General features: G+C 42.2%; 1 protein-coding gene across 9 annotated transcripts in view; it reads left to right on the forward strand.

The window, feature by feature from the left end:
- The first annotated feature begins 755 nt into the window (after positions 1–755).
- The window catches only part of LOC125881947 (histone-lysine N-methyltransferase 2C-like), an 89,156-nt gene continuing 76,254 nt past the window's right edge, over positions 756–13,657 (forward strand). For all 9 annotated transcript variants that reach the window (XM_049565420.1, XM_049565423.1, XM_049565421.1 and 6 more), the window contains exons 1-2: positions 756–1,157; positions 11,993–12,226. In XM_049565420.1, coding sequence (XP_049421377.1) covers positions 11,994–12,226 — 233 coding nt within the window. In that variant the 5' untranslated portion in view covers positions 756–1,157; position 11,993. The remainder of the gene's footprint in view (positions 1,158–11,992; positions 12,227–13,657) is intronic.

Here is a 13,657-nt window from a genome sequence, read left to right on the forward strand (position 1 = left end):
TGAATCAGGAGGACACGTCAGTAAAGTTGTTGTGGTGGAACACCTTATTGAGGAGGTTCTACAGACCCTGTCGGTGGTCCTAGCGGTCACCGGGGAGGTTCCAGTGGATCCTCAGGGGGTCTTGTGGTCACTGAAAACTGAGTTCCTTTAGGTGAGGGTCTTGAGGTTCTACGGGTGGTATTTGTAATCGACGTTGCTCCCATGGTCATAAAGTTAGTTGTAGAGGTTCTGTAGGTGGTCGGTGGCTCTCGTGGTCATTTCTAGAGTTCCTCTAGGTTGATGTGGTCACTGAGGAGGGAGAAGATAAAAATAAAAACTCTACAGTATGTATGTTGTGTTTTGCTGCCAGTCACCATCGGTTCATTATTAACAGGATCTAAAGCAGGTTCTACTAGTCCCCTTCAGGAGGTTCCTGAAGTCTCTTCTGATTAATGTGGTGACCCTTTGGAGGGGCCCGACCCCCAGGTCTAGAACCACTCCAGTAAAGTCTGTAATTGTAACCTAGTGAACAGGACTGGTGTTATATTGTAAAATAAATATGAATAAATAAATACAGATGATTATATCATGTTTCATGGCTGTGTGTTTGGGGCACGTGCAGCAGCAGTCCGGCTCCTCGCGCTCCAGTCCGGGACTTCAGGTCTGATGACAGAGACCGCTTCACCAGAGCAGCCCTCCAACAGATCCCTCCGCGGGGTCAGACACACTTTTTACACTCACACAAACACACTGACTCAATCCGCCATTGACACACACACACCTGCGCGTTTTAAAGTCTCACTCCCGGTGCACGTCACCTTTATCCGGGCGCGAGAGATAAACCCTGCCCGGTAAACGTTCCTGCTCCGGTACAGGAGTTAATGTTTTCTGGGACCTACTTCTTCTCCTGCTGTCGCTGACAGGCGGTGCTTCGGTCGCTCCCAAACATGGCCTCCATGACGGAGCGACCGCTTCAACTTTAATTTTTCGCCTATTTTTCAGAGCAAAACCGTGTTTTTTTCCTTCCACGAGCACCGGGAATGTTTCTTGGGAACGTATCATCATGGCAGACGTGTGAAACAGATGTTATCTGTCGGAGAAGTTTGCTGTTGGCTGTAAACTGATCGCTCGAAGTTGGCTGGAAAGCTGGAGAGGAAAAAGAGAATTGCATCAAATCAGTAAGGACGCTTTTTCCACCTCTCTCTCGATACCTGTGCAGGTTTTCTGCTCGGTTTTTTTGCGTCAACATGACGCCAGCCGTTAACATTCAAAGCGGGGCGGTGAAGAAGCGCGCGGTGGAGCCGGGATGCACTCGTTTCTGGTGCGCGCTAACAGTTAGCCTGCTAGCTAATGGTAATGCTAACAGAGAAGTGATCAGTCAACTGGGCGGTGCGAGGAAGCTAACTGCTAACGGCTAACTGCTCTGTGTCTACGATTCAGCTTCTTTTACAGAAAGAACAGTAAATGTATCATGACGTGGTGACAGCAGCCCTCTGACCCCGCTGTCTGTGTGCACGCCAAACTGTTTGTACGCATGCTCCAATTAATTAGTTACAGCATATTAATAATACCACTAATTAGTGCAGGGCTCGTTGTAACTCCTCTGACAGATGCTTTATTATTTTCACACTTTATGATTCTGCGTTATGGCTCACACTCTGTGCTGTTTGCTCCAGCTGATTACAGACTAATCAGTTATCTATTTAGGTATCGATCTACCGTGTCTGTTGTCATAAGCTCCTCTGGGAGACATGTGCAGTAGTGGAGGAAGTACTCAGATCCTGTATCGCAGTAAAAGTACTAATACCAGCGGTGAGGGGCGAAGCATCACGATATTTTGCTTGGCAATATTGTATCAATACGTGGATGGAGATCGATTTTTTATTTTATAAATGATTAACATTACAAATACAAATTAAAGTTTTGGTATCCAACTGAGTGTGTAAGAACAGACAAATACTGTGCATCATGCTACACCTGTTTACACACTGTATAAACTAGTGTTACTGTCAGAAATATAAAATATGTTTATGCTTAATTTATTTTATCAGATGAGATGATGACAAAGTTTTCTTTGACGGAAACATTTGAAAAAAATGTAATACATTTTAATACAAGTTATTGCAATACTCAGCATTGTCTTTTTAAGAATCACAATAATAATCGTATCATGATAATTAAGTCATGTGGGGCCTCTGATTCCCACCTTGTGTGGAAATAATGTGATTCAGTAAAAGTCTTGAATTATAAATGAACCTTTTAATGATAGTGTGTAAGTATAAGACACATTTTTGAGAATTGGGACAAAATTTTTCTTTTTAATATTTACTTTTTAAAATAACAATCAAACTCTTTACTGTTGAACTGTGTAATGGGCCAGCCTCCCACTGATTACATCTGGTCTCAAATAGGATTTTTTTTTTCAGCTGGAGACTTAAATTCTGTCGACGCCGTCAGGCACTTCAAATAAAATACGAAGGAAATGTTTCATGATTTTTTGTTTTGTTTTTGGTATTGAATACAAGATTATTCATTGATCAACTGTTTAACATAGTTTTATTCACATAATAATACTATATAATGTTGCTCACTCAGTTTCTAATGACAATATAATCTGTAGGGCTGTTAAATATACGTAACTTAAATCGCCATTGATGGCTGAGTTTCAGTCGTTAATCTCGATTAATCACATTTGTAATCCCATGTTTAAAATTCCAATATTTTGCATTTGGTAACAGTTTGAAGTCCATATTAACAAGGTGAAATAATGCTGACCAGAGTGTTTTGATTGGGAATCAAAGAAATTGACTTTATGATGTTGACCTTTAGATTTTTGTCTTTCACACCAGAGCTGCTCTGCTACAACAGTGAGGTCTGAAAGCATGAACCACTTCACAGAGCTGATTCTGTCAGATACACTGTTTGTGTGTTTGTGTGTTTGTTTGTTTGTTTGTTTGAAAGGATCAAACTGTTCCAGTAGAGAAAGTGCAGTTACTCTGATATAATTCTGACGACTCACTGACGTCCAGTGATCCGGTTCATGTGACAACATCGTCACTTTTCAGGAGTTCCAGTTTAGTATCTGTCTCTGATTCGTACAGGTCCTGTAAGTGTTAAACTATTGTCTCCCCAACAGTGAGACATATGACTGGTCACAACATGTCCACCTGAGGACGTCCCTTAAACGGGATTTATACTCTTGTGTTGGATCAACACCTTACCTACGGCATAGGCTTTGCATTGACTGAGAACCTACACTGTCACCTACAGCGTAGCCTAACGTGCACTTGGTTAATTGTAACTCCACGTCACAGTGACGCAGACCTCCTGTCTGTCTCTGTAAGCTGAAACCATTTCCCTCAGTGGAAACAAAGCTTTGATTTACTTTAATTTCACAGATAAGAAACTAGGGATGCACCGAAATGAAAATTTGTGGCCGAAGCCAAATAATATTAAACGCTTGGCCGAATACCGAATATCATTGTTTAGTTTTTCATTAGTTTTTGCAGATGAACCCCCTCCAGATTAGTGTTGTCACAGTACCAAAATTGGGACCCACTGTACGATACCAGTGAAAGTATCACGATTCTGAGTAGTATCACGATACCACAGCAAAAATGAGGCAGATGTGCCTTTTGTCATTTATAAAAAGATAAATCACTTTTCTATAATACATCAATGATATTTCAATGGAATAAATTACTTATTGACTTATTCATACTTCAAAAACAGCATCAATCAGTGATTAACATAGGGGGGATCAAAATAAAATGAATAAATGAAATAAAAATCAACCAGCCACCCTCCTCCCCTGACAAGTAAAGAACAGTCCCTTCATAAGTAAAGAACAGTCCCTAAAGTGCGGTGAGGTTTGTGGACCGTGAACGGCTCGTTTCTCCTCTGACACGTCACATACCTGTGTTCGGCTGGCTTGGCTGTTCAGATACTTCTGGGCAGTCATGACACCAAGAAGAGGATATTATTGGAGCTGACTTATCTGTCGCCGGTAAGCCGATGGCTGCCGTACTTGACAGGAATACATTCCTGTCTGTGTCTGTGACCCCCGTTCAACCCACAACCGATGGGATTCGCCTTTCGTTTCTGCTGCTGGTTGAAATCTGTAGGCTGCTCGCACAGCGTGCTGAATGATCTGAATGAACTATTTTTAGTCGCAAATGCAAGTGAGGTGACGGGCGGATCACCACACTGCCGACATTTACCCGGCTTGTCACGGCACGCTGTTTGATTGCGTTATCAAAACACATCGCTATTATTCGGCCTTGCTTTTAACTTATTCCACCGAATACCGAATGTGTGTCTTTTTTGCAATATTCGGCCGAATATATTCGGTTACTGAATATTCGGTGCATCTCCATAAGAAACAATAAATTGTGAAGACAATAAAGCCTCCACACACTGAGCGTCATTTATCCTGGCTGAAATATGAGCAGAGGAAATCTCTGCTAGCTGCTAAGCTAATTTATACAATGTAAAACGCCATAGGCTTGTGCTAATAATGTTAGCATGTTGTATTTGTGGGGAAAATGTGTCCAGATAAAGACAAGTGTTTGTCTGTGAAATCTGCGAGTTATAGTGAAGCTGATTTGTGTACTTGTGCTTAAAATGGTCTCTATTAACCCATGTTTACTGTGTGTTTACTGTATGTTTAATGTGTGTTTTGAATCAACTAAACTACAACTAAAGTCCTCTGCCATTGACTAGTGTTTAGGAGGTGTAACTGCAAAGTGACACAGACACACCACGTAGGGTCTACATAGGGTCCGTCCCAAGTCTCTTAAATTACTGCTAGTTATCTTACCTAGCCGACTTTGCTAGCTGTTTAGCCCCTCCCACCTAGGAAAAAATGCGAGGAGCTAGCACTAGGAGCGATGAGCGAGCATTGTCGGTTTAAGAGACATGAGACATCCTTTCCACTGAAGCGTCACGTGAAGCGACGTCCATTCCTGATGACGGCGGCACCGCTGGATCTGCTCCGTAAAGCAGCCAGCGTCTGGCATTACTATGGGTACATCCCAAGTCTCATTATATTCGCTGACCAAAACAGTAGCCCCCACCCCCCGCCATCATGACTCTGGTCACACACTTTTGCATGTATTATCATTGTTATTGAGTCATTTGTCTAAGTTTGTGCAATTACAGAACGGACTGTAGCCCTGCTATTCCACTGTCACTGTGATGAGCACTATCACTCAGTTAACTCACCATCATTCAACATAGTCAGCGATTCATTGCAAAGAATGCATGTAACGGGTACTTACTCTTGTACTGTTTCTTTGCCATCTCGTTCAAATGTGCCAGATGTAGGGGGCGGGTATTTATATGTCATGGCGTTCAGCTGAAAAACTCTTCCGGATAGGAAACTCTCAACCATCCTAGCTCGTAGCTGCTTAAAGCTTGCTGCTAGTAGTGTTGTTTTTGGCGGCCTGTTTTAATTTTAGTTTTAGTCTAATCTTGTGTCAAACTGTCATTTTTAGTCAAGTTTCAGTCAACTAAAAGTCTGAGCATTTTAGTCTTATTTTAGTCAGAATAATCCATGACTCTTTTCGTCTCGTTTTAGTTGATGAAAACTGATGACATTTTAGTCTAGTTTTAGTCAATGAAAATTGTATTTTAGTCTCTTTTTAGTAATGCAGTTCTATTATACCCAGTCAATATAGTATAAGTACCTAGTATAGTATAACCAAACCAAAATTTTCTTTTTTAAATTAGCTCCTAGTTAGAGCTAAATATATATTTATTTATACAACAGTTAGTTCCGACCGAGGAATTTGATTGGACGAGAGGCATTCCGTGAGTGCTGATATAGCGTATAACATCACTGGGACTTATGTAACAGTAAAATCACTCTGCTCACAGGGGCTCACATATTTTCCCCAAAATCACATTTGAATTAAATTATGAGTGGTCGTCAGGAGAGGACGAGGAAAAGGAAAGCCAGGACTCTTCTGTGCAGACCTCCAGGTGTGTTTGTGTAACATCAGCCGACCTCGACAAACTGGAGAGGAGCAAAAATGAAGCGAACACAGTCAGGAATTATCAATGGTCATCTGATGAGGTGCTGATGAGGATGAGGGAGAGAGGAAGCTGAATCTGGTCATGCCAACATCCAGGTTTGCCAACGTTTCATCAGCCGAACTGGACGAAGTTACACAGCTGCAGATCAATGTAAATACAAAGTAGCTTGTGAGTTCCTGGCGTGTGTGTTGCGTTGCCTGGCAACAGACTGGGGGAACTGTTTTGGTTTTTTTTGTTTTTTTTTCTTCACGGAGCTACATAACATACTTAAATAATTTATTTCATCACCTTTTGTTAACATTTCCTTACTCAGCATTGCTGTTTAAGCTGTTGTTGAACTGTTGTATAAAAGCAATATCACATGAGAGCGAGTGATGTTGTACTGTATATCGTCTCGTCTCGTTTTTGTCAACGAAAATGAAGACATTTTAGCAGAGGTTTTATTTTGTAAACCACATTTAGTCTCGTTTTTATTCGTCAACAATATTGCATTATATATTTAATTATAGTTATCGTCACCTGACCACCATTTACGTTACGTCTCGTCTCGTTTTCGTCATATGATAAAGGTTCGTTGATGACGATATTTAGTCATACTTTTCGTTGACGAAAGCAACACTAGCTGCTAGCTCCTAGCGCTAGCTCCTCGCTGCACAAATAAGAGACTTGGGAAGGCCTAGAAGATGGTGGACCTCGAACAACTTCCGGTTCAAGCGAGGAGCTAGCAGTAGCACTATAAAAATAAAAGACTTGGGGACGGACCCATAGAGCTGACGCACAAGTATAACTCCACCTTTAGACCTGAGTCTTCCACCATGTTGACTGGTCTGCAATCAGTGGTGCTGTAGTCAACTTGTTTGATTTGGTTTCATCCACAGGTCTGTGGTGATTGTCTCACTCCTTGAAAGTGCTTTATCATCTGTGCTTAATATCATTTTCTCAACATGGCAGCCTACACAACACAACAGGCAACATGCTGTCTCCCTCAGACCAGAACATTTTACTCCAGTGACACACACTGGGATGCAGCTATGCTAAGCTAGCTTGTTACAAGATGGCTCGTAACACCATCACCAGACCAGAAACAGAAGATCCTCTGATCACCTACAGGTCTGCTGTTTGGAGCCACGTCTGTTAATCTGTCAGTTACGGTGAGAGAGTGGGTGATAAAAACACACCGAGCCAAAGAACAAGCCGCTGCACAGCTACAGACTCATTAGCAGCTAACCCAATAGCACAGTAACATACAGGAAGACAATGCACAACAGACTCTTGTGAAACAGCAGCACAAACCCTCTGAACCAGGGAGCGAGAGCCGCTGCGTGGTTATAGTCTGTCGTTCAGAAGCTAACAGCAGCTAATGTTAGCACAAAGCTCACACCCACAGCAGTGAGCAGTAACTGGTAGCTGATTCATCCAGACGGACTGAGAGGTTCGTTAGTGGCGTCTGTTTAGCTTGTGTTTATATGACTGTGTCATTAACATACATGTTTATTCATGTATTAATTACTGACAGAGCTCAGAGAGCTGGTGGGACACAGCAGACTCAGTGCTCACACACACTGATACTATGAGCTCTGATGTCAGTAGTGTCTCTGTCGACTGAATCACTTTATTTACAATAACTTCTGGGTAGAAAATCCTCACGTCATGTACTTTAAAATCAAACAGCGCTGAGCAGATGTTGCCTCAGTTAGTTTTTACCCACCAAAAAAAGGCCCACCTAAAAAGTCATTATCAGTTTAGAATAATTAGAATATTTGCACAACGTTATCCTGCTGTTAGACAGACTCTTCTGTCGAGGAATTGAAGGCCATTACGTCAAAGCGACCAGAATTCACCGACAAAACGGTCATTTTACTGAGCCAAGTTATGCTGAGTTGCTGATGTGTAAGGTAAAGTTGAACAATAATCAAATGTAGCTACACTTACACTGATATTTATTGTTTTTTTTAGGTGGCCAAAATTCATTTTTGCTGCGGCTGTTGACAGCAGTACATCGTTCAGCTTCTGTGCCCGTAGATTTGGTTTATCAAAGATGATAGCAAAGCAACAAAGTATGAAAAATAATAACAGCAGAAACATCAGAAAGGACGCACCACCGTGTTTAACCATAGTTCTTTGAATGTTACAGTTAGGGCTGGAAAAAAAATAAACAGAAACAGAAATAAAGAAACTTGCCTGTTTTAAATATCTAACAACCGTGATTACTTGCCAGTTTCCTACCCAGAAGTGATTGTTGTTGCCCCCCAGTTTGCCCCCCGGCTTGAAGAGGCAGTGTAACGAGCTTTAGTTACATCTGTAACTCCAAATGTGTCGTGTTTCCCGTCTTGATTGGCGCTGACTGACGGCATATTTGGCACACCTACCCTTCTTTGCTTTGACTGCTTGTAATTGACGGGGTGTTCGTCTTTTGTGAACAGTTGGTCAGCTCTGAAGAGTGACACAGTTTACTTTCAGCATAACAAGATCTGGGCCTGTAAAACGAACCACGTGACCGTGGGCAGAGCAAGGCAGCCAATCAGAACAGAGAGAGGCAGCACATTGACAGTTGTTGTTGTGTGTCTTTCTGGTGGCCGTTAGATCAGTTCATACTGAGGAAAGATGTCTAAAGTCTCTCGTCCTTAAAGTTAAAGTTACTGCGATCCTATGCAGAGGTCGTTACATCACCCAGCCCTACTTCTGAAAGCTGCAGATAATGAATCTGACACACGTGCGACTCCATCCCAAAAATGAATCCGACGTGGATGATGCGACTCCTGAAACTAACGTGAGATCAGCTGATTGTCAGTGGTGTAACAGAGAGGAGCGCCCTCGCTCACAGATCATCTTTTGGTGGAGTTACGCTCGCTTCATGTTGCTTCAGCCTCTGGTCTGAAGCCGGCGTTCTCACCCAGGTGAGTGCTCACGTGCCAAACTTTTGCACCAGGTAGTACCAGCATAACGTTGTCTGTACTCTGTAGTCAAATTTCCGGCGCACTACATGATTGACATCATGTAAGATCAGCAGAGCACACACGCGCATGTGCAACTCACGCCTTGAGCGATGTGAGGAAGTGGACCTCAAGGACACACACCAGGACAACTGTAGAGTAAATGATTCCAGCCAGAGAATCAGGGTCGAGGGGATACTGTAATTTTCAGTGACAACAACAAAGACAAACTGAAGGTCCACAAAGTTGACATGCCAACCGAATTAAACTCACTCTACTGTAAGTGAAACATGGGCGGCTTCTCACTTTAATTATTCGTGCACACACATCAAAAGAGAGAAGGAGAAAGTTGTTAACTGTCCGTGTTAAACTGAACTGCGGGGCTCTCACTGCTGCGCTGTGCCGTTTGAAACTGAAGATGCGCATGTCTGCGCTGGCGGGCGCGTCCTGAAGACCTGTGTGAATTTTCCACAGCAGATATTTTTACTTTTTTGTCCAGTCAAGAAATTACCCACAAATGCTTAAGAATTATTATTTTATTTATCCATGTTTTTATTTATGTATGCCTTTTTTACTAATTTATTTTAATACTGTACCTGAAGTTATATTTGAGCAAAAAGGAAAATGTTTCTTAAGCTGTGTCACTGTTTGTGTTTGTTTGTTTGTTTGAGATGATTATTGAAAAGCTGGTTGTATCTTGGTTAAAATGTTCTAATAAAGCACAGATAGAAAATATTGCAATATCTTGTGAGCTGTAAAGTGGTTTGAAAAAAATGAAATCGGAATCGGCCATCCAAACACTCTGCAAATTGGAAATCGGGATCAGCCCGAAAAATTGTAATCGGTGCAATCTAGTTTGAACACTGATTTTCTGCAGTATTGATACACCACTAGCTGCTCTCTGTCTTATTGTTAATGTTTCCTACAGTTTCTGCTCTTTGATAGAAACTAAGAAAAGGAGCAGAACTGATGTTCAGACCTTTATTTAACACTCAGGAGCTAGAGGGAGACCCTCAGTATCTGTGATGCTCAGCATGAACTAAGACAGTGAAAGCAATCAATAAGCAAGGAATTGTTATACATACTAGGGATGTTCCTGGCGACTGCTTTCCCTGTCGACTAAACCAAAATTTTAGTCAAGACTAGATGACTAGACTTAAAAAGGAAAACACTCAGAGAAACAGTCAAATTTATCGCAATTTATTGTTAAGTATTTTAAACATTGTCCCATAACATATTGTGTGCATTCAGAGCCCTCTGAAGCCTTTAATCACAATCTTCAACAACCATGTTGGATTTTAAATGCTGCTGAAGTACGAGACACTTTGAGCCATGCGGTATGAATGTGACATGATGCAACTCAGTCAAAAGTTAACCACTAAAATAACATCTGAAATAAATAAAGTGCCTCTGAAATGTGGGGCACATTGAACCCTGCAGATTATCTGACAGAAATGATGGACTTCACTTTCAAGTTAATAAAACAACATGTAAGTTATAATTAAATTCCAGCTGACATGAGGCATGTTGCTGCATGCAGTATGAATATGAACCTGCACATTATCTGACAACAACTCTTAAAGTTAACAAATAAAATAACATCTCAAAAAGATTCATTGCTGCCGAATTCATTTTCTACATCAAAGTGCTGCCATGATATGATTTCGATTTGATGTGATTCAGAAGCCTGTGATCAATATGAGCCAATATTATCTGATCGTTTAACTCAGTCTGTTCCAGAAGAAGCTGCTACAGCTTTATTTTTACTTTTTGCCACAAAAGATAAAAACAACATAAACAATAAGTTCAGTAAAGTTAACTTTAATCTGACTCCACTAACACACAGGAAACAGCACATGGGATCAGTTAACCTTCAGGGCTTTCTGTCAGAGACACCTTTCTGGAAGAGACACCTTTCTGGAAGAAATCTTTTCATTTTAACCAAAACCATCATCTTTTTTATAAAACTTCAGGACCATCTGTCTCCTGAAGTCCCGAAGACAAACTTGTGTCTTAAAGTCCTGGAGACAAACTTGTGTCTTAAAGTCCCGAAGACAAACTTGTGTCTTAAAGTCCTGAAGACAAACTTGTGTCTTAACGTCCTGGAGACAAACTTGTGTCTTACAGACAAACGTCTCCAAACAGCCATAAAACAACAGGATCATTTAAAACAAGTCTCAAACTCAGCTCAGTAACAACTGTCAGGGTTCACAGACACAACTGTTGTTTTATGCTAGTCACACATCATTAGCTTTAGCATGTTTACATTACATAAATTAGCCTAGCAGCTAGCAGACTTTTCCTCTACAAACAGTTGAACAGATGACATGTATTATTTATACTTCTTCTTCCTCAGCGTTGGTTTCAGTCTCTGCGTCTCCTGACAGAACAGCTCGGTTGAATTTCAGCCTGCATGAACGTTTTTAGCCGAACATTGTTGAAACAGCAGCTGATGTTGCTGCAGTGAGAAGTTAGCGGAGTGAGACGCTCGTCCAGGCAGGTAACGTCACGTGGAGTTTATCTCATAACGTCATTGTTCACATACACCATGTGTTCTGTCTGCTGACCTGGACGTTCTCTGAAATCCAAAATATTTCCACACTGCTGATGTATTCCTGAGTCAGTAACGTTATCCTCTTCGTTCCTGCTGCTGTTTGACGCTGACACAGACTTTCAAAATAAAGGTGTAACCTAAAGACGGTGATATAGGTCGATGTTTTCACTTTGTGTTGATGGTACTGGATCGTTGATCATAACTGATATTGATATATTGATGGATTGTTACACCCCTAGAAGCCATTCATAACAAACAATAATAATAATAGTTTCACTGTACGTGACTCTGCTTATTACTCGACTACTTCCAAAAAGAAAAAAATCATTTGACACAGAATATTGATTTAAATTGATTTGATTGATTTCATTAAGACTGTCTGTGATCAGAGCTGTGTCCATAGCTACAGCGCGCTGTGACTGACCAATCAAAATTCAGAGATAGTTTGCTTCTGACCCCCCCCCCCCCCCCTCTGTTTGGTTTTACCCAGAATGCCATCTGAGGCTCAGTCCCAGGAGCCTCGGGACAGAGGACCGGCCCCTCCCGTCACTCGGGCCGGACGGAGTGCTCAGCTGGCCAAAGCCGCCGCTACAAGCCCCGCCCCCGAGAGGCGGTCTCGTGGGCGGCCTCGGAAAGATGGGAGTAGCAGCCGCTCTGTGCCTCCCACCCCTCCTCCTCCTCCTCCTCCTCCTCCTCCGCCACCTCCTCCCAAATCAAGGAAGAAGTAAGTGACAAAGCTGTGTGATGTGTCAGTGGTGATGTCATAGGAGGGCGGTGTATAGGTGGAGCAGACTTTCTGTAGCGCTGAAACAACAAGCTGGTCGTCATAGTAACCTGCAGTGTAGGGTTTACAGGTTAGAGTGAGCGAGTGTGATCTGTTTTATTAGACTGATATCTTCACACCTTTTGTCCAGCAGAGAGAACTGACAGCTTTATGTTCACGCTGTAAAATCTAGGGCCTGATGGATTTTTGAAGCCGATTATGAGGTGGGAAGAATTTCACTGATTATCAATATGTCGGCCGATACAGCAAATGTTTGAGCTGGAATGAGACAGAACTTTTCCATGTGGACTGGTTTTACACCAATATGGAGGCTGCTGTCTCCATCTGAGAACTTAATGAGAAAATATTTAACATTGTTAGACAGTCAGCCAGTTCTAGAAATGAACTAGTAACTGGATTTGATCGATCCCTGGCTTTGCATGATGGGATATTAGCACCGAGCTGTACGGTTGGTTCAGTTCAGTTTAGTACAGTATTATTTTCCATTCCCACAGTAAAAGTTGTGGATGGTGCCAACAGAAGCGTTCCTTAGCGTCCCCATGTTTGGTCCCCCCTCTGTTGGGGTACCTAGCACACAGATCTGGTACTAAAAGGTGGAGCTGGAAACCCTGCAGTCTGATTGGTCAGTAGAGGACGCTCACTCTGGTTTTATGTAACCTCTGTTCATACATCAGTAAACTACAACTATAAAATGAAAGAGAAAAAAATCACTTCATTCACTGGGCCGACTGCCGGCAACTTTTAAGGTGGAACGTTAACTTGTAATGTTACTCAATGCATGAGTTGATGACGTGAATCCATCAGCACACCTTAAATTTCACTGGGACAACTTTGATCATCACTTTAGTTTATATACGGCACACACTTTTAGTAATGACTTTAAAAATATAGATTCATTTGCCCACATTTAAGAGGACTGTCTGAACAGACCGAGGGTCTAGGTACCATGTCTGAAGGGTTGCACTGTACTGAAAGTTTTCAGTGTAAACGTGGCTTTTGTCAACCCTGCTAAAGGGGGTTTTACGGCACAAAATGGAGCCCCTTATGCACCAGGGCAACCTGGGCGGAGACCAGGTGGTGGACACAATCTTTTGACAGCAAACCATGGATGTATGAAAGGACAGCGTTGCTCGCAGTAATGGCTGAAGCGGCGCCACTAGGTAGCTCCCACCAGCAGAATGGGAGGGTCATCCATTTTCCTCCAGTCACTCAGGGAGGATCAAGGAAAAATATCTGGAGCTTCAGGGAGGGTCACACTGCAGCCCCACCCCCTCCTCTGATAAATAAAGAACAGTCCCTAATAGACCTTTTTCATGGCAGACATTTTTACACGTCAGAGTATTAGCAACACAGGTGTGTTCAGTGACACTA

Source organism: Epinephelus fuscoguttatus, linkage group LG21 (genome assembly GCF_011397635.1).
Source record: "Epinephelus fuscoguttatus linkage group LG21, E.fuscoguttatus.final_Chr_v1".
Lineage (NCBI taxonomy): Eukaryota > Metazoa > Chordata > Actinopteri > Perciformes > Serranidae > Epinephelus > Epinephelus fuscoguttatus.